Source organism: Arachis duranensis, chromosome 7 (assembly GCF_000817695.3).
Source record: "Arachis duranensis cultivar V14167 chromosome 7, aradu.V14167.gnm2.J7QH, whole genome shotgun sequence".
NCBI classification, from domain to species: domain Eukaryota; kingdom Viridiplantae; phylum Streptophyta; class Magnoliopsida; order Fabales; family Fabaceae; genus Arachis; species Arachis duranensis.
Window position 1 is genome coordinate 438,843 of NC_029778.3, and position 22,187 is coordinate 461,029.

General features: G+C 34.6%; 4 protein-coding genes across 4 annotated transcripts; 2 read left to right on the forward strand and 2 right to left on the reverse strand.

Moving 5' to 3' along the window:
* Nucleotides 1-2,369: 2,369 nt before the first annotated feature.
* LOC107496144 (uncharacterized) lies at nt 2,370-4,175 on the reverse strand. Its single transcript, XM_016117344.3, has 6 exons — nt 4,029-4,175; nt 3,866-3,946; nt 3,594-3,722; nt 3,433-3,495; nt 3,098-3,222; nt 2,370-2,810 (listed from the first exon to the last, which is right to left on the reverse strand). The coding sequence occupies exons 1-6, from the start codon at nt 4,119-4,121 to the stop codon at nt 2,618-2,620; spliced, it is 684 nt and encodes a 227-aa protein (XP_015972830.1). The 5' UTR covers nt 4,122-4,175; the 3' UTR covers nt 2,370-2,617.
* Nucleotides 4,176-5,122: 947 nt separating this feature from the next.
* Nucleotides 5,123-6,955, forward strand: LOC107496143 (isocitrate dehydrogenase [NAD] regulatory subunit 1, mitochondrial). The gene is made up of 4 exons (XM_016117343.3): nt 5,123-5,921; nt 6,004-6,243; nt 6,311-6,389; nt 6,470-6,955. Exons 1-4 carry the CDS (start codon nt 5,409-5,411, stop codon nt 6,742-6,744), a joined length of 1,107 nt encoding a protein of 368 aa, XP_015972829.1. The 5' UTR covers nt 5,123-5,408; the 3' UTR covers nt 6,745-6,955.
* Nucleotides 6,956-7,279: 324 nt separating this feature from the next.
* LOC107496142 (protein DETOXIFICATION 45, chloroplastic) lies at nt 7,280-13,082 on the reverse strand. Its single transcript, XM_016117342.3, has 14 exons — nt 12,580-13,082; nt 12,351-12,496; nt 12,107-12,250; nt 11,832-12,007; nt 11,495-11,630; nt 10,501-10,597; nt 10,302-10,402; nt 9,645-9,808; nt 9,406-9,477; nt 9,169-9,285; nt 8,993-9,088; nt 8,785-8,906; nt 8,196-8,253; nt 7,280-7,638 (listed from the first exon to the last, which is right to left on the reverse strand). Exons 1-13 carry the CDS (start codon nt 12,828-12,830, stop codon nt 8,196-8,198), a joined length of 1,680 nt encoding a protein of 559 aa, XP_015972828.1. The 5' UTR covers nt 12,831-13,082; the 3' UTR covers nt 7,280-7,638.
* A 2,642-nt stretch (nt 13,083-15,724) lies between these two features.
* On the forward strand, nt 15,725-20,778 carry LOC107496183 (serine/threonine-protein kinase BSK1). Its single transcript, XM_016117387.3, has 8 exons — nt 15,725-16,561; nt 16,640-16,773; nt 16,854-16,959; nt 17,040-17,125; nt 17,879-18,067; nt 19,802-19,966; nt 20,051-20,164; nt 20,250-20,778. Exons 1-8 carry the CDS (start codon nt 16,024-16,026, stop codon nt 20,502-20,504), a joined length of 1,587 nt encoding a protein of 528 aa, XP_015972873.1. The 5' UTR covers nt 15,725-16,023; the 3' UTR covers nt 20,505-20,778.
* Nucleotides 20,779-22,187: the final 1,409 nt, after the last annotated feature.

Genomic DNA, 22,187 nt, shown 5'->3' on the forward strand with positions numbered 1-22,187 from the left:
AGATTAGTGAATTGGATAGCGTTAGTTGGCCCAATCGTTCGAAAGAGGAGGCCTTCGAGGGGGATCGCTCCTTGGAAGGCTCCGTCCGACTTGTGTGTGTGAATGAATGGGGGGTGGTACCTGCAAAGACACTCCAATGCCTAAGTCAGCAAAGGGGTAAGCAGGTCTAGAGAGTATTGGGTTTAGAGATACCTGATGGGTGTCAGTGTATTTATAGTGGTGAGCCAATAACCACCGCTGAAGTAGTGCCACCCTTTTAGGGTGATAACCGTCCCTTTATCTTAGGGAGGTTGAGATATGGCTCCTGGAAGTGGTTAGAGAGATTTTAGGGGCGGTTACTCATTTGAATTGATGTTTATCCGCCAGCTATTCTCTGTTCCGACTTCTTTAGAGCAAGTCGTAGTCAAGACCAACTTCTCATAGTGAAGGTCGGTGCTTAGCGAGGCTCAATCCTTTGGATTAGGCCTTTCGTTTGGTCCTGGGCCTTTATTATTGGGGCAGGGTATGAACAAATATGATTCAAAAAGGATCTTGTTTTATCGTTGATCAGAAATTTTTCTATGAAAAATATGAATCGGAGTTTGAAGAAGGGGAAGGAGTCCTGGATGACCGGGCTTCGTAAGATCCACTAAAATAAGTGAAGTGGTCTAATATAGATTTTGTCTTATCGATTTCACTTAACTTAATAGTATTGAAATGCATTAATTTCCTATGCATTGACTCTATTTATGATACTATCGGAATGAAATAAGTAGATCTAAAGAAAAACAGAAGTTAGATTCCATTAGTAACAAGTAAATCCTTTAGTAAATGTATGTTAAAAAGTCCCGATATATATATATATATATATATATATATATAGAGGATTGATTCACATCTAAGATAAATATTGATTCACATCTAAGATAAATAAAAAATAAAATCACATCATCTATATAATTCATGATACATATATTGAAGAATTCATATATAGTCTTTACTTGTTCATATATGAATGACTATATATTAACCCATCGAAACACAAAGAGAAAAAGTTAGGGAATATAATTAATTTTTTGCCACCTCATTCCTATTATATTTAACTAGTAGTATATCCTGTCACACATAAATAGTATATTTCTTTCATTGTATGTAAAATATTAAAATTATGGTATATTAATAATTAAAAAAAGTTGAAGTAGCAAATATTTAGAAAGAGGAAAATAATGATTCCAACAATATAATAATGGATGGAATAAAGGTTAAGAGGCACATGCATATTGGATGGGTGTGATATATATGCGGGGACATGGATATTGTTCTACAAATAGGGCGTTGCTTAGAAGTAGTTGGTATAGACTAAGGAGAAAGTAAAGAAAAATGAAATACTCACTTAAAATGCCATTTTCGGATACTTTGATTATCAACAATATTTTTTTTATTCAATTGGCAATTTTACTATGGTGGTACAGGGTGATCAGCAGAGCATATAAAAGTTGGACTGCCCCGTAACATGTTTCATTTTGTCAGGTTTGTCTATTCTTTATTGGCTTCTTGACAAAAATCATATCATAATTTGATTTATTTTAATTTTTTTTTCATACCACATAGAAGAGGTGGCAAAAAATTTATTGTCTAAACTTTCTCGATGCTCTAGCAGTTAATTTTTGGTTGGATATTATTTTTTAATTTATCAAATGTATTTATTAATAGTTATTTTTCTACTTTTTATCCTTTATCAATTTATAACTTTATATTGATAAATCATATAATCTTATATAATAAATATTTTTTTAATTTCATAAGAAAAATTGTATTTTAGCTAGCATTAAAAGTGATTTGTACTAGAATAATAGTCATTCATGACTTACGCACAAAATTAAGGCGAATAATAATATATTATAACGATGATTTAATAATATAAATCTATATGTTTTATCTTTTATTTTTTTATCAATCACTTTAAGAATAAAAGATATTTGTTCTTTAAATTAATTTTCAAACAAAATTTTTAATCAAATTTGTATTTCAAAAATTTTAAATTAATCACATTAGTCTTTCAATCCTAATTAATGACTAGCATGACAAATTTATAAAATTAGATGAAATTAACACAAAATTAAAAGATTTCAATTCCTCAAAATCTCTCTAATTTGGGACTGATTTGATTTAATCGGATAAATTTATCAACTTGGCAACAATTAGAATTGCTAAGTGTGTCTTGTGATCAATATGATATCATTTAATATGCCGCATTAGCAAATTTTGAAACCATAAGCAATAAAAATAACAAGAATTAATGTGACTAACTTAAAATTTTTGAAAAACGAATTTGGTTAAAACATATTTGGAAAACCAATTTGAACAATGAATAATCTTTTAAAGACGAATTTGACTATTTACTCACCGGTCACCGCTTTAAATACTAAAAATAAATGTATAAAAAAAAATACAAAAGTAATGCATATATTAAAAACTAAGTAAATAAAATCGAACCCATTATTTTCTGCAAGGTCTACTATCACTAACTAGTCTAGACTTTGGAGATAAGTGTTTTTTAACTTTTAGCAACAATAGGGGGATTAAATTGAGCCTGAGCCAAAATAGTGTAATGTCTTCCTCCTATACTTCAAACCTATCAAACGACTCGCCTGAGCTCTCCGGTTACCAGAGCATATTTACGGTGCTGGGATAAGATTGATGCTACTTGAACTGCACTTAGAATTGATGCTAAGTCCTTGTTAGGGTGTTCCTGTTGTTGTATAGATTCAAGCAGAATTGTCTGCAAGATTTGCAGGGGATCCCCGTGGCTCACAACCAAAATGACACAACTGCAGGATATGGCAAGAAAATGTAAAAGCTGATAGAATACGGAGGAGGACAACACATCTATATACAATTCTCGAGAAGCAAAGTATTAGTTTGTAACTGTCCATTTAGATCACAATTAAGTGTATTGGCATTTCAAAGTGTGTCTTAAGTCTTTTGGCAGCAACTAGGGAATATGCTCAGGGATCCAATAGATTTGTTGTTGAACTTATATTATATGAGTTACAAAATTCATGAATAGTGTAAGACTTCCTATTTCCTAATGAAGATTAAAGATAAGAATCATTACCCTTCATATTCTGACTCCATAATTGTCACCGCTCTTGTAAGTCTACAGGCAACATCCTTGACACTTTCTCCTCCTTCTGGCCCAACAAGTGGATCCTTTTCATCCATTTCCCAAATCTCTGCATACTATTGATGATGGAAACAAGTAATCAATGAGTTGCTTTGGCGCACCAGAATATCTAAACGGTGGTGCTGCGTGACATGTTCTGAATATTTCATCTAATGTATATACTAATGATGAAACATGATGCAGAGTATAGAACAAATTTTCTTCAATTGGCAATTTTACTATGGTGGTACAGCGTGATCAGCAGAGCATATAAAAGTCTCACTTACCTTATCATGTGAAAGAAGTTCAAATGAAGGACCAAAATAGCGCTCACGGAGATCTTCCACCACCTGCACAGTAAAATGGACTTCAAGTAAACAGATGTACGTGAAAGAGAATAAAAGAAAGATTATAACTGAGGGCTAAAAATTGGACCTGAGTGGCTAACCTTACACTGGGGGCCTTCAAAAGGAAGATTGAGCGCAGCTGCAACAACTTGAGCCGTGTGTTTTGTTCTTGAAAATGGAGAATAGCAAATGCGTACATTGGCAAGTGGTATATTATTTGCTTCCAGCTCCTGTCCACATGAATTAGACTTAGAATAGTTGTAACTTAATGCATATGGGGTAGTGTGAAACTTTCGAAATAGAATCGGATAAAATAATAAAGCAATGATAGAAATGAAATTGAATGGCAGGGTACTACTGTAGACCTACCAACCTGTTGGAAAAGTTTTGCAGCTACGTGTGCTTGTTCAATTCCCTCGGTAGCCAATTGGAATTCAGGGCGCGTACCGTTTTCCTGCGATGAGAAGAATCAATGAGTAAAACAGGACAAGTCAACATATATGGTATAAAGAATGAATGAATGAATGGGATCAAACCATGGAGGAAACAATGAGACACTGTTCGTTGGGAATGCTTTTGCCATGCCTCAAAACCCAGTATCTGTTCTTTGTCAAATTTACACCTACCATTCTTTGATTACCCTAAACCTGCGGCTGCTAGTGCCACACACACTTTGCCCGTGATCTCTTAAACTAGATTAATCCATTTATTCGTCGTAAATACACAAATTTTCTCCAAAAAAATTAAGTCCGGTTAAATTTTACTCAATCTGATCAGATCTTACTGAATATGATTAGCTAATTAGGCTTGTCTGTTCAACCAAACCTGTCAACTATTTATTTTTTACTTTTGTTTTTTATTTATCCTTTTGGCATTTATAAGTTCTTAATTGAAGTAAATTATTTTTAATGGTAAAAAAATATAAAATTTAGGTATACAATAAAATCAGGCTATTTTTTTTAGTAATAGAGAATGAGTTGTGCTCAACTATAGATTAATAGTGTGTTTCTTATTAATATAGAGATTTTTTTTTAAATTCTAAATTGTAACTCTAAAGCTTAGATTTGGCTAGCATGAAAAGATCGAATGTCCAATTTGTAACAAAATGAATTTAATTTTGGGAAAAATAAAATTGAGTCTTCGATTTGTACTGGGTAATTTTTTTTATTTTAAAGAGAAAACAAATTGGTAGGTAAGTTTTGTAAAAAAAAAAAATTCAGAAAATCCAAACCTAAAATTATAAGTAGATTTTGTGAAAAAAAAATTATAAAATTTAAAAAACTTAAATTGGAGAGTTTGATTTGTGGTTTTCTAAATCTAACCTTTCGATTTATTTATAATCATCTTCTATGCCTAGAAATAACACACTCAATTTATAAAAATTAAAAACAATAAAATCAACTATTGAATAGAATATATATTAAAAATAAATTAAATTATATATATTTATACATAACTATATAATAATTAATTTTTTTTTACTAATGATTAATTTTAATAATTGATATTATTGTGTAAATAATATTTTTCTTTAAATTTAACGGAATAAGGCTGCACTTGTCTTTGCTTGTAACCATTTCGTACTTGTCGCGATGCTAGATAATGTTAGCATTATTACTGTAGTGTGTTTCTACTTTCATCTCACTCATGAGTCATGAGTTCTCAATTCTCACATAGTTGTGATCTTTACCCGTTGATTATGGTATTTCCTTCCCAACTTGTGTAAATAATGAATAGTGAAAAGATGAGGGGCATCTGTGCAAATTGTTAAAGGGGTTGGCCTGTGTTGTCTTTATCGTGAATACCTCGCGGCATGGAAATTCGGGTCTTCCTCTCGTCCTGTGAAGTCAGTCTGAACTGAAAAATACACAGATTCGATCGGATCGGATCGGATCGGATCAGAATAGGAGGCAGGCATGGGTGGAAGAAGCATAGCAGCGGGTTCCATGAAGCTGAAGGGGATGGTAAAACACGCCATTGGAAGCGGGCGGAGCGTGACGTACATGCCGCGGCCAGGGGACGGAGCGCCGAGAGGAGTGACGCTGATACCGGGGGACGGAATAGGGCCTCTTGTGACGAGGGCGGTGGAGCAGGTGATGGAGGCGATGCACGCGCCCGTGTACTTCGAGAGGTACGAGGTGCACGGGGACATGAAGCGCGTGCCGGAGGAGGTGTTGGAGTCGATCAGGAAGAACAAGGTGTGCCTCAAGGGCGGACTCAAGACCCCCGTGGGAGGCGGAGTCAGCTCCCTCAACGTCCAGCTCAGGAAGGAGCTTGATCTCTACGCCTCCCTCGTCAACTGCTTCAACCTCCCCGGCTTGCCCACCCGCCACCACAACGTCGACATCGTTGTCATCCGAGAGAACACCGAGGGCGAGTACTCCGGCCTCGAGCACGAGGTCGTCCCGGGCGTCGTTGAGAGCCTCAAGGTTCATTTCTCACTAGTCAATAGTCTTGTTCACCATTATTTCATTTTCAGTTTAATAATTTATTCCAGCAACTTGACTTCAGGTGATGACCAAATTCTGCTCCGAACGAATCGCAAAATATGCATTTGAGTATGCGTACCTGAATAACAGAAAGACAGTAACGGCCGTCCACAAAGCCAACATCATGAAACTTGCCGATGGCCTCTTCTTAGAATCTTGCCGCCAGGTTGCAACCAAATATCCCAGCATCAGGTACAACGAGATCATCGTCGACAATTGCTGCATGCAACTGGTCTCCAAGCCGGAGCGATTCGACGTTATGGTAACTGGTAACTCTCTCCGCTTCTCGTTCCCGCCCCAAAATAATGACATGAACAATGTGTTTGCAGGTCACTCCCAATCTTTACGGCAATCTTGTGGCAAATACGGCAGCTGGCATCGCCGGAGGTACTGGTGTCATGCCTGGAGGTAATCAATTGTCTTATCAGCTTCCCCTTGCTATGTTATGTTTTTGGTGACCCCTTGGAGGATGTATTTGATGATATCAGGCAATGTTGGGGGCGATCATGCTGTGTTTGAGCAAGGCGCATCCGCAGGAAATGTGGGGAATGAGAAGCTGGTGGAGCAGAAGGAGGCCAATCCAGTTGCTCTGCTTCTCTCCTCAGCCATGATGTTGAGGCATCTTCGGTTCCCTTCCTTCGCAGATCGTCTTGAGACGGCTGTCAAGCGTGTCATTTCTGAGGGTAAGTACATGACTAAAGATCTCGGTGGAGTCAGCACCACCCAGGAGGTTGTCCACGCGGTCATTGCCAACCTCGACTAGATTCACTTTCACCTCGCTCATTTGGTATAATATTTCCCATATCAATTATATACATTCAAATAATCTTCGCCTCAATGGTGGTTTTTGTAATAAAAGTCACATTCCATTACTATTCTTTTGGACATGGTTGAAGCCTTGCCTTCTCCCATGAACAATTTTGTTCTGCTTTCTCGTTCAAGGATATATTTACTCCACAGTGAGAGCTTCATTATTGGGAACTAGGACCTAACCTTGTCTCTTTACATCTTCAAGGTCAATTGACCATGTAAAGGATACTGGTAACTACATGATGCGAACCAATTTGAGTTGAATTTTGGACTGATCGAGTAATTGTGGTGCGTCTCAGAAGTCCGTTTCACAACAAATTCAATAGTATCAGTCCTGTCCACCTACTCATTTCGAGTGAAGAGAACATCTACTCGGTTTTAATTTAATTACACTTAGAAACACGTAGCTGTTACCATTATTGTTTCTTTTGTTTGTCAAAAAATGAATTATTGCCTAGGTGGAATGAACTCACAAGCACACCGCAACGTTCAAGAAGTCTTTGGACCCTTCTACAAATGATATTTTCCAAGACTGACCATAAAATGGAGGTTGCTCCGCTTCTGTGTATATACTTGACCAATATGCTGCAATGCGATTTCTAAATGTGCGTGAGGGGTTTGGGGATTTCCTTTACAGATAACTCTCATGTAACTAAACTAATTTCTCTCTAAATTCAATGCAACAACCTACAAAAGTGCTTCTGAGTAGTTCTATTTTCTGCACAATTAGAACGGAAATTCCAAATACCAAGTGAGTAAACTTCTAAATATAGTGTTCGATGCAGAGACTCATTCTGAAATTTGTCATTTCCAGTGCTTCATCTGTATTCACGTTCTGGGGCAGCTTCTGCAGAATTTAGTTACAAGATTAGGAACTTAGAATAGCATAAAATTAATCATCATATACAATTTAGAAATTATTCATGCAGTTCTTCGTGTTTGATTAATACAATTCCATTATACTCAAAACACAAAGATTAACTCCATGAATTTGAACGCTACCATAATCATGTCATACATGAACTTTTTACCCTTTGTAACAATAATGTGAATTAGGACACCAAGCTACTAGTGTCGACAAACAGATTAAAAACTACAACTAACATCGTTTTCAATAATATAATCGCATCTTCAACTTTCAAAATTGAGAAGAAATAGTAACAGCTAACTAGGCCTTATCCCAATGTGAGGTCAACCAGAAGGATTACATTGTGAAGAAAGGTCAACTAAGTATCAAATTTCCAACACTTGCTTTTCAAATATCAAAATTTCATTAAATGAATAATAGCTTTTCTCACCACTAGAGAGAGAGAGAGAGAGAGAGAGAGAGAGATTAAACGTAACAGAAGCATAAATCACTCTCAAAGTATATACATGTTAAGAATTGTACAAATATAAACTGACCTAAGCAATTTGAAAATCCCTGTGCAGAAACCACCAAGGACCATTCTTTGATAGTACTCTGAAAATGTAAAAACATAAAAGGTTCAGCCAAAAGGGAACGCATTATAGGTGCTTTCCTACGTAGCATCAGCAAATCTATTAAAAGGATACAATAATCAATGATTTAACAATTGGTTAAACAATTTCACTTGAAGAAATAATAATCAATGCAAGCTTTGTGAATCATAGACACAAGTTTCAAACAGGGCATATTGACATCCCAGCAAGTTACATTAAACATAGTACTAGCACAGAATTCCACAAATCATGCATTCTTGTACTTAAAGACCATATTACCGAATTAGAACACAAGATGTGCAAGAAAAACACTCTTATCCAAGATACATAAGAATGACCATTTAGACTTCTGTAAGATCTGACATACTTACACAGGTATTAAACAATTCTAGATCAATGTATAATTTGTCCATAGTAGTCAATTTTGTGAGAATCTTCTTCAATATAGAATGATTCAATGATGTGGAAAGTTACTTTTACACTCCATACACATGTAAAAGCGTGCATACTTGTGCAGTAATTCCAAGTTTACCTGACAAAGCCAGCTACCATTCTGAGTGCCATGAAGAGAACCAATCCCATCCATACCCCATGAAGGCCAAAATGTGAAGGGGCAAATACCAAAAAGGTTGAGGATATTGCTGCCACAACCATCTATGAAGCAATTTGCACGAATGTTAACTCAAACATATAAACCAAACAGAAACATTGCAACAATTTTTGACAAGCAAACAACTCACCATGGAGAAACCAGCATATGGAAAATCAGATACACCATAGTGGAGACCGTCAAAAATATATGCCAGAGCATTAAAAGGCTGAGAAGCACTAACAAACTGGCAGCAATCACAAAAGACAATGTAAACTAATATTTTAGGTAGAGAAGCAAACACTAGTAGTAATAAATCATACATACCAACACCCCAGTCCTGACAACCTGCAACACTTCAGAATCTTGGGTAAAAATTGTTGCCAAAGATCGAAAAGAGGCACCAAGAATTACCATCAAGCATATACCTGTGAGCATTCCTATCTGGAAAGACATCATCGAGTCAAACAACTTCACAAAACTAAGGAATAACTTTTATGAATTCTGAGGATACAAATGATTGAATGGTATTTCCCTCAAGATAAATAAATAAATAAACCTTACCATTAATACAAAATTAGTAATTTGCTTCACAATTTGGTATTCATTTCTGGATAGAGAACTTGCAATAAGGGCCTGTATAAATTAAAAAAGTAGCAGTGTGAGTCCTTTATCTATTTATTTATTTATTTTGAGAGAGAGAGAGAGAGAGAGAGAGAGAGAGAGAGAGAGAGAGGGTTTTTATTACAAATTGAAAGAAATATAAAAGCCCCACCAATTAAAAAATAGGGATTATTCACTACCTGTGCAGATGCAGCCAATGAGTCTGTGAGAAGGGACACAGCCAACCACACTTGCATACATATTTGATGTGCAGCCATAGCTACTGGACCTTGACGAGCAGCCATAGATGTCCCCAGTGTCATGGTTGTAAGAACAGCAAGTGTTCTTCCAATAAGGAAACCGCCTATAGCAGCAGCTCAGATACATAAATGAAGTAACTACATAGAACTAAATCTAAAATGCACAGTAAAAGGGCAAAACAGAAAAAGAGATAATCTGCAGATATAAATACCTGTTTTACTATCAAAGGAAAGAGGTAATGCAATATACAGAAGAAAAAAAAATCTTATTCATTGACATTGACAATATTTACAAATGCCAAGAACCATTGCAAGAAAAAGTGAACAAATCAAAAACCAATTTCATTAATCATAGTATATTTAAATTTTTTAAAAAAAAAATATGAGCAAACAACAGGAAAGACACTAGCAAGTGACCACTTCTATTTAGAATTCTCAATGAAAATAGTTCTTGAGATCACATTTAGCATCCAGCTGTTGTCCACTCCTTTTTATCTAATTTTTTTAGGGAGAGAAACCATTTTGGGAGATGAGGTAAATCTGCTCAGGTTTTCACAAGCTATAAACTGAAAACATAAGGAAGAGACAAATTCTCACCAGATTTAAAATAATTGCCAAATTGTAAGTTTTCCATCCTTGGGGGAAGTAATTCAACTCGCTTGTTCAGAAACCAAATCATCAACAAAGTCCCAATATATCTGAGAAATAAAAATTTCATTGTAATTATGATTAAATCGGATAAAAAATAAATAAATAAATGAAGGAAGGAAGAAAACAAAACTTTCAAAATACATACTGAGAGAGAACGGTGGAAATGGCGGCACCAGCTATTCCCAACTGAAAAAAATACATGAGTAATGGAAATAAAAATACAGCTGAAAGATTACCAATACCTGCAATTAGATAAATAAATTAGCATGCACAGGTATATAATATAAATGATAAATAATTAAAATATAACAACTTTAAGAGAAGATTTATAAACAGGTATCTAATATAAATGATAAATAATTAAAATATAACAACTTTAAGAGAAGATTTATAACATGAAGCTAATCTTCATTTCCCAGGAACAGTCACTGAGTGTCCAAATACTATGAGCATTATATTTCCTTCTTTGAGTATTGGTATAAGTTAGATACAAAAAAAATTCAAAATTTACAACAACAAAAGTAAACAAGTACGTAGCACTGCTCAAAACCTGCACATGAGAAAGCTTCTTCAAATTCATAAACTTAATGCATTATTTTATATTCAAGTTCTGTCATCAATATAAAGATTTTCCAAAATGATTAAATGGAGGGGCCTTCCCCATCTTGTGTTGTCAAACGTTTAGTCATTTGCAGGTAGGTACCAACATTTCCTTTGAACTCCCCAACAGAAAGGCATTTTTTGTTAGCACTCCTTAAACCACATGACATGAATTTGCAATATGCAATATATTTAGAAATTATTTACGCGAGCTTGTTAGGAAATCCAAATTACTCATGTTCTAAAGAATGATGGCTACAAGAATGGCCTTCAAAAGGCTAAGAAAATGTTGAAGCATATTATTACAATGCATAGTATGGCTGCAATGATCAACAATTTATTTTCAGTAATAAATTAATAATAACAATTTATTCATGAAACATTCAAAGGGATAAGAAAACATTAATTTTGAAGCACTAGATAGCAGAGCAAGGTGTCAAAGCCCATACAAAATATATAAAAATAAATAAAGAAAATAATATAAAAACCATTCAAAAGATGAATGTAGCATAGAAACAGAATTTAAACCAAGCACTTGCCTAGGCATAGAACAGGAGTTTTTGTATCCTTAAAACCACGGAAAATGCCTTGTAAAGCCAAAGAAAGCACAACAGCAGGAGCTCCAACTGATCTTAGAGAGAGAAATTGTATTGACAGGTTGTGTATTGGATTTTCCTGTTGTAAAGAATATATTCAAGTATTATTGAGTAGAGGATTACAGTTCTTGAACTATGAAGGGAAAATGAAACAATAGAATTTTCATCAAGATTATTCACATCTAAAAGTATCCCATAATTTATTAAGTGCTACAAGGGACGAGTGAAATACAACATCAATTACAAGGAAGGACTAAGGAGTGGTAAAGGGAAAACATACTGTTGATACACCAATTAAATTTAGCAATATTCCGGATCCAAGAAACAGAGCTAAAGCCTCAAAAATTCCAATCCCAAGTGCTAATAGCAAAGCAGTGGAGACAGAGGAAAATTGCTTTTTTCGATTGCCTCTTTCGAAGGATTTACCATTGCCAATATTTTGTATACCACTGTGCTCTGCAGGGAAATTCATTCATGGCATGAGTTGACAATGAAAAATGACAGCAAGCAACATATAAGAGCTATGAAGAAGTTAACTGTGGACATAAAATTCACCCGAAAGATATTCTTCGGCAGCAGTTTTGGCTATGTCCTCAGCAACAAAAGATGTAGCAACACTTAGAAGGGGAATATTGAAAAGCTTTGATATGATGTTAAAGATGGTCATGGAAACACCAGCGGAAGCCAATTCCACAGTGCCTAAAAATAACGAACAAGAGACAATTGGAATTTAGAAGTTGATGGCGAAACCAAAGAAGTGGGTTTAGAATTGAACAGAGGCAGTAGATTAGGTGCTAACCGAGTCGACCGACGTAAGCTGTTTCCATCAACTGTGCCATGGGATCAATTGCCTGTCCGGCAAGGGCAGGCAAAGTCAGCAGCAGAATCTCGCGTCTGACGTCGGAGTGTGAGTGTGAGTGTGTGTTTCCACTCTCGGGAGATCCACTGTCAGCAAGATGGACAAAAAGTTAATTAGTTATTGAGTTGTCTGTTGTAAATTGTAATAGCAGAGAAGAATAGGGTCTTACAGAGAGAAGTTATCTGAATTTGGATTTGTGAGGAGAGCAGGAACAGGAACGTCATCATCATGATCTTGAGGAGAAGTGAATTGAATAGGGGAAGCGGGTTTGGCGCAGAGGGTTATGAACGGAGAGGTGGTAGCAGATAGGCGGGAGGCGCAAGAGAGGGCAGGTCTGCGGATGGGCATTGAGATTCTTCTGGCTGTGGACGTGGAGAGGCCATGATAGAGAGCAGCGCTCTGGAAGTGGGTAGCCTTCATGGTCGACGATGACTTTGAGAATGGATTGCAGCTGCAGACCGATGATTACAAGAAGAAGGGGGAGAAAAGAGCATCAGAAGGAGAAGGCACTGGAAAGTTCATTCCAAGGTGGGAACTGCGAAGCGGGATCCTTAATGCCAATGACTGGGCACTGACAAGTGAGGAGCACCATGGATAGTATCAAAACAAACACCCAATCCACCCTCCCAGCTGCAGCCGTATAGGCCGCACGGCCCGCACGGCCGCACCGAACCAAACTTTTCCAGCACACAGTTTTATTTTCGAAATTTATATTATTAATGTTATTTTTTATTTCAAATTTCAGAATTTTAAAAAATATAAAGTCAAAATATTACGTCATTATATGCCCTCTTATAAGTTAAGAGTTAAGACAGAGATTATTTAAACAGTAAAAAATTGCAGAGTAATAAAATAAGAAATTAATTATTATGAATTTTGTAATTTATATTGCCTCTGAAACTTATAATTTTTATTTAGAAGTGATTAAACTTTATCAATTTTTTTATTAAAAAAAAACTTGATATTAACTATTAAAATGTTAATATGAAATTTATGTTAGGGGTTAGCTTGAAAGCATTTATTTGTTTTGCATATTTACTAGTGAAGGTATGGGGAAATGATCATGGCTTGCTAGTTTAAAGTTATGATCCTATATTTTGATAAAAATGAATATTGACGAATTAAATATTAATTTGGTCTCTAAAATTTGGTTTAATATTTAATTTAATTTTTATAATTTTATTAGTTTCAATTAGAACTCTTAAATTTATATAATGATTTATAGTTATTTTTGAGATTATATTCATCACTAAAATATTAATTTGGGACATTTATTTGACATTGTATTTTTTCACGTGATTTATTTAGTGTTGAATCTACTTGGTAATTATTATATGATATGAAAAAATATTAAAAAAAGTGTTGAATGTGCATTTAAATATAATTTCGGTTTATTTTTGTTTTGCACAATTTAAAATTTTTTTTATCACTTTTTACTGCTTCTTCATAAAGAGAAGAAAGAAAAAAAATATAATAACAACAACAACAAAATAATAATGATAAGAAAAAATAAATAAATAAAGAAGAACGCGAAAAAGAAAAAAGAAGAGGAACATGAATAAAAAGATAAATTTTAAATAGGTTAATTTTATCGTATTAACTCATTTATTTATCTATTAGATAAATTTTATTTCTAAAATTAAATCCGTTTAAATTTTAGATTAAATAAACTGAATTCGATTAACTAAAAAAAAGATTAAACAAAATAGTATGTAAACTAAATAAATTGTCTATTTATTTTTTTATTAAAGAACATTTTTTAACCAATATTTTATATGATCTAATTCAAAAATTTAAATCATCAACTAACAAAATATTATTTATTTAAGATTTTTGTATTAAAAATAATATTTTTTGTTAAATTAAATAGATTAGACAAGCATATTTATTGGCTCTATTCAATAATCAATATAATTTATTGAGAGACCAATTTAATACAATGTGAACTAGATCCTAAATATGATGTTGCTATTAAGGTTGGAAGTGAGTTAAGCCCCCTTATGAGCTAGTTTGAGCTCGACTCATTAATAGCTCGATAAGTTGAATTCGTGAGCTGGTGAGTCGAGCTTGAACTTGGATAAACTCAGCTCATTAGCTCGCGAGCTAACTCGATTATATATATAATATTAAAAGTATAGATTAAATGTTATATGATATATGTATTAATAATTTAATATATAATTTTACATATATATTAATGTTTTTAATTGTTTAAAATTTTATAGTCATTTTTTATATATAATTTTGATATAGGATATAAATAAAAAATTTATAATTGATAGATAGGCAATATATTAATTTTTTAAAAATACTTTTTAATATATATATGTTATAATTTATTGATATAGAATTATAGATCATGTTCCTATTATTTGAACCAGTTCATGAGCTTTTGTTAAGCTGAGTTTGAGCTTACGAAATAGGTTCGATTGTTAATGAGTTGAGTCATGAGCCAAACTTAATTTTCGTGAGTCGAGTTTGAGTTTGTTCTAGTTCGGTTCAGTTCAACTCACTTCCAGCCCTAGTTGCTGTAATAACTATTAATTACATGAGTAAGTATTCTGTTAAGTAGATTAGTGACAAAATGAAATAATAATCTTAATCCATAATTAGTATTTTTAAAGTTAATGTTTAATACATAGTTTAGTGTTGAGAGATATTATGTACTAAACAGATTACCTTAATATTTTGCATATTTTAACCAATCCGCCAAATGAGCTTAATTATGATGTGGATTATATTCTTTAAAAGATGTAGAAGCTTCTGTCAAGATCTTGAGTTGTGGATTTTGAATAGATTATCCGTAAAACTAACGCTGTGATAGATTGATTGGCGAAATTGATGGCAAGATATACAATTAAGATTTAAAACCAATCCAATTTATGTTATTTAGTTAGAGCCAAACTTCAGCATCTTATGTTTGTTGATTTAAGATAAACGTCGTTTTTTTTTTGTTTCTTTACTTGTTTAGTAAAAAAAAAGGTGTTTATGTTTAAAATTTTCGTAGTTCGCTATATAATATCTAGTACTAATAACATAATATGATAATATCCAATACCGTGGAACAAATAATAATAATAATAATTACCAAAGTAAGTCTTTTTTATTTAATTAGATATAATGTCTTTTTGGAAGTTTTGACCTTTATGTAAATATGAATGACGTTAAAATAATAAGTTAAAGATCTAATATAAGTTGCATGAGATAGTAAATTTAGTAATAGAGAGATTGGTTATAGAATTAGAAGGTGAAAGCAGGAAATGGAAGGTGGTTCAATTTTGGGATAAGGTAAAGCCAATTGGTTAATGTTGGTGGAAAATACACTGAAGGGGGTTTGAATTAGTAGTGCATGAGAGTAAAAGTTGGAAGTTCAACTAAGCGATCACCCAGCTCTACAGTGATTAGTAACTAGGAGCGGTAACAGGGAAGAAAGGAAATGAACAATTCTTCCCCGTCTTTTCTTTTAAAGAAAAATAAATATAAAAAAAATGAAAGGGGAAGGAAAGAAGGAAGATTAAGTTAAGATAGAGAAGTAAATGAATGAATCTCGGGGGTTATGCATGGTAGAGCCAGCTGAGCTTAGAGAGATCGCATAGAGAATAAATCAGGAAAGATGGGTTGCTGCCAGTCATCGTTGATGCTGAGAGTGAGAGAGGGAGGAGACACTCACCCTCACCCTGACAAGAAGGAGAAGGAGAAGGAGAAGGAGAAAGAGAAGGAGAAGGAAAACCACAAGGATCAGGCCCCCTACCTCCGCAACCACCAGAAGGAGTCCCTCGCAGTCGCAGTCCCAGCCACAGTGGCACCCGCTGCTCCTGACCGCTGGTGGCTCTCCTTCTCGGAGTTTTCGCTGGCGGAGCTGAAGGCCGCCACCGACAATTTCAGCTCCGAATTCATAGTGTCGGAGAGCGGGGACAAGCCCCCTAACCTCGTTTACAAGGGGCGCCTCCGCGACCACTGGATTGCCGTCAAGAAGTTCCCGAAGGCCGCCTGGCCCGATCCCAAGCAGTTCGTGGAAGAGGCCTCCGGCGTCGGCAACCTCCGGCACCCCCGCCTGGCCAATCTCATCGGCTACTGCTGCGACGCTGACCACCGCCTTCTCGTGGCCCAGTACATGCCCAACGACACCCTGGCAAAGCACCTCTTCCACTGTATGTAATTCAATTCGAATTCGTTTCCTTTTCAACTTTCAAGTCTCAGCTTGTACTTGTTTTTTTTCCGACTCTCAGGGGAGAATCAAACGATTGAGTGGGCCATGCGCTTGAGAGTCGCCCATTATATCGCCCAAGCTTTGAATTATTGCAGCTCCGAGGGCCGCCCCTTGTACCATGATTTGAATGCTTACCGTGTTCTTTTCGACGAGGTCACTAACTCCCCCCCTCTCTTCCACCTGCTTTGCTTATTCATTCTCATAATTACTCATCAATCAAATCATTCCTTCAGGAAGGTGATCCCCGTCTCTCCTGTTTTGGTTTGATCAAGAACAGCAGGGATGGAAAAAGTTATAGCACAAATCTTGCTTACACTCCTCCTGAATATTTAAGAAATGGTAAAGCTAAGTTACATCATTATCTTTGTCTCTCACTTCTTATTCTTTCTTCCACTCTTACTGTCTCCCATTATCTTCAGGAAGGGTCACCCCTGAAAGTGTCATTTACAGCTTTGGGACCGTTCTTCTAGATCTGCTTAGCGGCAAGCACATCCCTCCAAGTCAGGTATGTGCTTTTCTGTTTTACCTGCTCTTTCCTTTCACAAACTAGTTTGTTATTTACTGTCTTAAAAGTCAGCCTCTGCCTAAAATCTGTTTTCAGCATAAAATAAATATCTACTGGTTTTCTCTGAACTTAATTGGGTATAATACTGGTTCCCGATGGATTTGATTACAAAATTTTGATGGAATTAATACATGTATTGCAATGAAAATTTGTACTTGCAACAAGAAACAAAATTTTGTAGTTTCTGTATGCATCTTTCTCTTTATTAGGCATGCTTAGCCAGTAAACGTGGACTACATCACCAATTACAAATTCCACATGAAAGGGCACATGCGCCCCGAATCGACTTTCCATTTTCACCACCTTTCAGTAGTAGTGAGTGGATTGTTGTCAGTTATTTTTATTATATGTTTCACACATCATTAAAAGCTGTCAATGCCTACATATTTTAGTTAAGATATTTCAGTTTTTCCTTTTTGTGTTTTTCCTGTAGATCTTACCTATTGTTGTTTAAAAGTGGTTCATCTAGATACAGTAATGTTGTATCTTTTGATGCGCAACCATTATGCTATTGATATTATCATATTTTATCCCTGAAATATGATTTTGTATCCATGTCAATTTGATGAATTAAATTCTTTTACATACTTTAATAGTTAAATGATATTGGAAGTTGCAAATATCTGAGTTGAATATATTTTGTTCTTTTCCTTAGATCGTCTCAGTTACTTTTTATATCAAACGTTATTGCAGGCACTAGATATGATACAGGGTAAAAACAACATGCTTTTGATGGATTCACATTTGGAGGGGAAGTTTTCTATAGAAGAGGCAAATGTAGTTGTTAATCTTGCCTCTAAATGTTTGCAATATGAACCTAGGGAGCGACCTGATACAAAGGATTTGGTTACAACACTTGCTCCACTGCATACAAAACCTGATGTATGTATCCTTCTTTGGCTGAGAATGTCAGAAAAAAAAACTATTATTAACTAACCCAGAGTTTCAAAATTTGTTAATGTTTGATATAAGCCTTTATTTTGGATGTTAATGTTTCTTAATTTCTAATATTCAAATTAATTGACTCCCAATATTAAATAATTAAAAATTTGCTTCTTTGATATCCTATTAGAGTATATAATGTAGTAGTTGACTAACATCTACAACTACTTTGTTCCATAAAATTTCTCATTGCCAAACTGCATCTATGTTGTTGTAGACCCTTGGCTCATTATGCTTGAATTATATCCATTTTGGTAATTCACTAATTCAGCTGGTTTGCTGGTAATATTCCAAATTGTTCTCTTCGAAAATTGCGGTCAAGTCTGGATGATTTGCTTAAGTTCATTTTGACTTTGATTAGGGTTTATTTAGGTCAAAATCATCTCCACGTTGTTATATTATAGGTTGTGTACATGTGTTGAAGTTTCTAAACAGTCCTAGTTATTGGTAATGGTTCTAGCTGACTTCTTGTGAGAAGTACCTAGCAAAGCATTAGTAATCTGCATTGGCTCAATGCTTATGCCTGAATTATATGAACAGGCTTCATTGACATGATAAGTAAACTGTTCCATAATTATTGTTAGTTTATTACTTTTAAATGCTGAAAGACAATTTTTTAATTTACCGCTGACTTATTTATACTAATTTAAAGGAATAAAGTGTCAAGTTACTTATTAATGTTGAAGCCTGATATTATATATGTTGATTCAAGTACCTACGAAACTTTATACTCAGAACAACAAAAGCTTGTTCAATAGTATCAAATGAAGTTCATGAATCAGAAGACAAAGTGACAAATTTATTAATATGTTTATATCTATGGAATAGATCTTGTTGTCATATATTTTGTAGCGCTAACAAAGATGATTAATATGTGATAGAGGGTTTATTTGTTCATCTTGTAGACTGTTGACGAACATATTTTCATTATATATCTTTTTCTTAAAAACCAAATTTCAAGCATTGTTACAAAGATGTAAAATTTATTCTTATTCACCAATTATTCAACTGGAGATTGTTCACCTTAAAATTAATCTAAAAAAAACTCTTGTCATGACATTCATTTGAATTTGTATGACCCTGTAATTTAGTTATGATTCCAAACTTAAAGTTATGAAGACTGAGACTGAGACTGAGACAATACTATATGTTAAGTGTCTTTGCTTGCAACTGACTTTTATAAGGTCAGTATCACTTTTGAAGTTTGCACTTTGAACTATGTGTAAAATGAAGAATCTAAAGCCACTGCATGCAAGATAGATGATTTCTGTGCCTATACATTGAAGGCTTTAGCCTTTATATTGTCATTGGGTTAAATTTGGTGTCCATCCATACATTTTAACTTTGGTTTTGAGAATTCCCTGCAAAATATTTAAATTTGAGCAGTATGATAGTGCAAGTCCCAAGCTAAATATCTGTGTTGTTTGATGGATGGGGTCAAACAAGTGTCTTTCATGTTTCTCGTATAGCCTTGTATTTGCCATGCACACAACTTCATTTCTTACTCTGCTCGAGTGCTTGGCGTATATTTCTCCATCTAAACCAGGGAGAATGGTTATTGAGATATTACCGTGCATATATCTTCTCTTTCTTGATGTGGAAACACATCCCTGTTAAATGTTGTATGGAAGGGATACATAATGCATCTATTTGATTACCATTCTGTTGCTTCAGGTTCATTCTCACATTATGCTTGGCATTCCAAAACAAGAGGAAGCTCCATCAACCCCACAACGGCCTCTTTCTGCAATGGGAGAAGCTTGTTCTAGAATGGACCTAACTGCAATCCATCAGATCTTGGTTGCGACACACTACAGAGACGATGAGGGAACCAATGAGGTAACTATAGGTGCAGTTTTTTTAAAATTTACTACTTTTGGTTGGATACTATGCTATATAATGTTCGGATTTGGATATGTACAGTTGTCATTCCAAGAGTGGACCCAACAGATGAGAGACATGCTGGAGGCAAGGAAGCGTGGAGACTGTGCATTTCGTGACAAGGATTTTAAAACAGCCATTGATAACTATTCCCAGGTGCAAATACAGACCATGTTTGACATTGTAAACGATTGCAGATTTACTGTGAGCATGTTAGTTATTCAGATATGCTTTTGTGCAGTTTATTGATGTGGGAACGATGGTCTCCCCAACTGTATTTGCACGGCGCAGTCTGTGCTATCTTTTATGTGATCAGCCAGACCCTGCACTCCGAGATGCAATGCAAGCACAGTGCGTTTATCCAGACTGGCCCACGGCTTTCTATATGCAATCGGTCGCCCTTGCAAAGTTGGACATGCAGAAGGATGCCACGGATATGCTAAATGAGGCTGCTGCATTGGAAGAGAAGAGGCAAAGGGGAGGGAGAGGATCCTAGTTTGTGGCATCTGGTCTGATTTTGAGATTGCCAATTTTCTGTATAAAGGTTGTTGAGCTGGTAAGCAAAAACTGACGATTGAATCTGAAAAAATGTGACACACAAACACAACACTGGTGGAGTAGATGCAAATGCACTTTGTTTCACCAAGTTATTGGAGAAGGTTATAACCTGAAAACTGCATATACGCTCTAAGTTGTTGGGGAGGAATACCGCTGATTTTTCCACCCTTTAATGAAATTGGTCGATTGGTCCCTAGATTAGGTTACTTTCACCCAGTTGTGGAAGTAAATATGCGACCTGTCATGTCATCTATCCATATTAGTTTGGAGCTATATATTTCTTTTTATTTTCCGTGATTGGCAGACACACTAAATGCATAGAAAACAAATATACATCTTTTGTTTCCTTTTTAAATTATTATTTATTTATATTAAAAGTAGCTCCTGCAATTTTTTCTCTACGTTTTTTCTTTTACTTATTTTTTTGATCCCTTTTTATGTCCTATATTAGAAATAGGTTCATATAACATTTTCCTTATCAAATAAGATTTTCAGTTCTAAGAATTGTTTATAAGAATATAATATTTTCTTATTTGTTTTATGTCTAAAAATGTAATTTCCAAAAATGAATTATTTGATAGATCATAGATCAGTATTTGTCTATGTGATACTCTTGTATCAAGAGAATAAAGATTGGTAGTATCTACATTTATTGTTGTATCTTCAATTATCATTTTTTTTATAATTTGAATTATAGGACAAATGTTTATAGTTCATTCTCGAAAATTTCAAAACAGTGTTCAACAATTTACAAGATGAAGCAAGTAGTTTTTTTTATAATATTTGGATATAAGATGTTCAATTATAATAATATTACTAGAAATATAATTCTTAAGAATATATTTTTAAACTCTATATCCATGCATGAAAACTGTCTCTTGAAAAACTTTATCTTATAATAGGTGACCTTCAGCCGGAGCCAAGTTAATTGGATCGAACAAATTTCAGATACTAATGGTCTTAAGAAAGTTAAAAGTACAAAGAAAAACTAAAATATAGTATAGTGGACGGATTTGAAATATGAACCCAACGAAAATTAGCCCCAAATCGCAGAGGCTAAACTTAATATTTCTAGTACAAGAAGCTTGAATTACAGAAGATATTTCCTACAAGGCACCCTTTTTGATAACCCCTTCTTGATAACTAACCTGTATGTTTCCAAAGACTTGACTCCTTTGTAGTTGTCCTACTGCTTTTTGTGTTTGCCTTCGGTATGGGCATGTGGGTCGGGTGAAACCGGGTTTGATGTAACCCAGACTCGACTCGAAATATACATCGGGTCTATTTATTAGACCTTAATTCGACTCTAAACCGGATGAAACTAATATCTTTCGGGCCAGAATTATATCGGGTGAAAATCGGGCGTTAACATTACATTACGTTGATACCTTATTGTAAATTAGCATGTAAAAATATCCAAATTTCCAAGACTCCAACCATTAGTTAACATGGTAAAATTCACTTAGAAAAATATAACAAGAACCAACTCTTATTCAAAATTAAAGCATAACCACAATCAATATTAATATTGTCTAATAATACCAAATATTTAAATCAATACAAATAACACAATCTTATGTATTAGTCTAAAATCTTATGCATTCTAAACATAAAATATTAA

What these genes read in the sequence shown, in the direction of transcription:
- LOC107496144 (XM_016117344.3), bottom strand. Translation starts at nt 4,121, where the DNA reads ATGGTAGGTGTAAATTTGACAAAGAACAGATACTGGGTTTTGAGGCAT. An exon ending in CTGCAAAACTTTTCCAACAG is followed by an intron (nt 3,723 to 3,865) that starts GTTGGTAGGTCT and finishes TCATGTGGACAG; the next exon opens with GAGCTGGAAGCAAATAATAT. An exon ending in ATGGAGTCAGAATATGAAGG is followed by an intron (nt 2,811 to 3,097) that starts GTAATGATTCTT and finishes CATATCCTGCAG; the next exon opens with TTGTGTCATTTTGGTTGTGA.
- LOC107496143 (XM_016117343.3), top strand. Translation starts at nt 5,409, where the DNA reads ATGGGTGGAAGAAGCATAGCAGCGGGTTCCATGAAGCTGAAGGGGATG. An exon ending in GCGTCGTTGAGAGCCTCAAG is followed by an intron (nt 5,922 to 6,003) that starts GTTCATTTCTCA and finishes ACTTGACTTCAG; the next exon opens with GTGATGACCAAATTCTGCTC. An exon ending in TACTGGTGTCATGCCTGGAG is followed by an intron (nt 6,390 to 6,469) that starts GTAATCAATTGT and finishes TGATGATATCAG; the next exon opens with GCAATGTTGGGGGCGATCAT.
- LOC107496142 (XM_016117342.3), bottom strand. Translation starts at nt 12,830, where the DNA reads ATGAAGGCTACCCACTTCCAGAGCGCTGCTCTCTATCATGGCCTCTCC. An exon ending in TGCCGAAGAATATCTTTCGG is followed by an intron (nt 12,008 to 12,106) that starts GTGAATTTTATG and finishes ATTTCCCTGCAG; the next exon opens with AGCACAGTGGTATACAAAAT. An exon ending in TGGCAATTATTTTAAATCTG is followed by an intron (nt 9,809 to 10,301) that starts GTGAGAATTTGT and finishes CTGCTGCTATAG; the next exon opens with GCGGTTTCCTTATTGGAAGA.
- LOC107496183 (XM_016117387.3), top strand. Translation starts at nt 16,024, where the DNA reads ATGGGTTGCTGCCAGTCATCGTTGATGCTGAGAGTGAGAGAGGGAGGA. An exon ending in GGCAAAGCACCTCTTCCACT is followed by an intron (nt 16,562 to 16,639) that starts GTATGTAATTCA and finishes TCCGACTCTCAG; the next exon opens with GGGAGAATCAAACGATTGAG. An exon ending in ACCGTGTTCTTTTCGACGAG is followed by an intron (nt 16,774 to 16,853) that starts GTCACTAACTCC and finishes TCATTCCTTCAG; the next exon opens with GAAGGTGATCCCCGTCTCTC.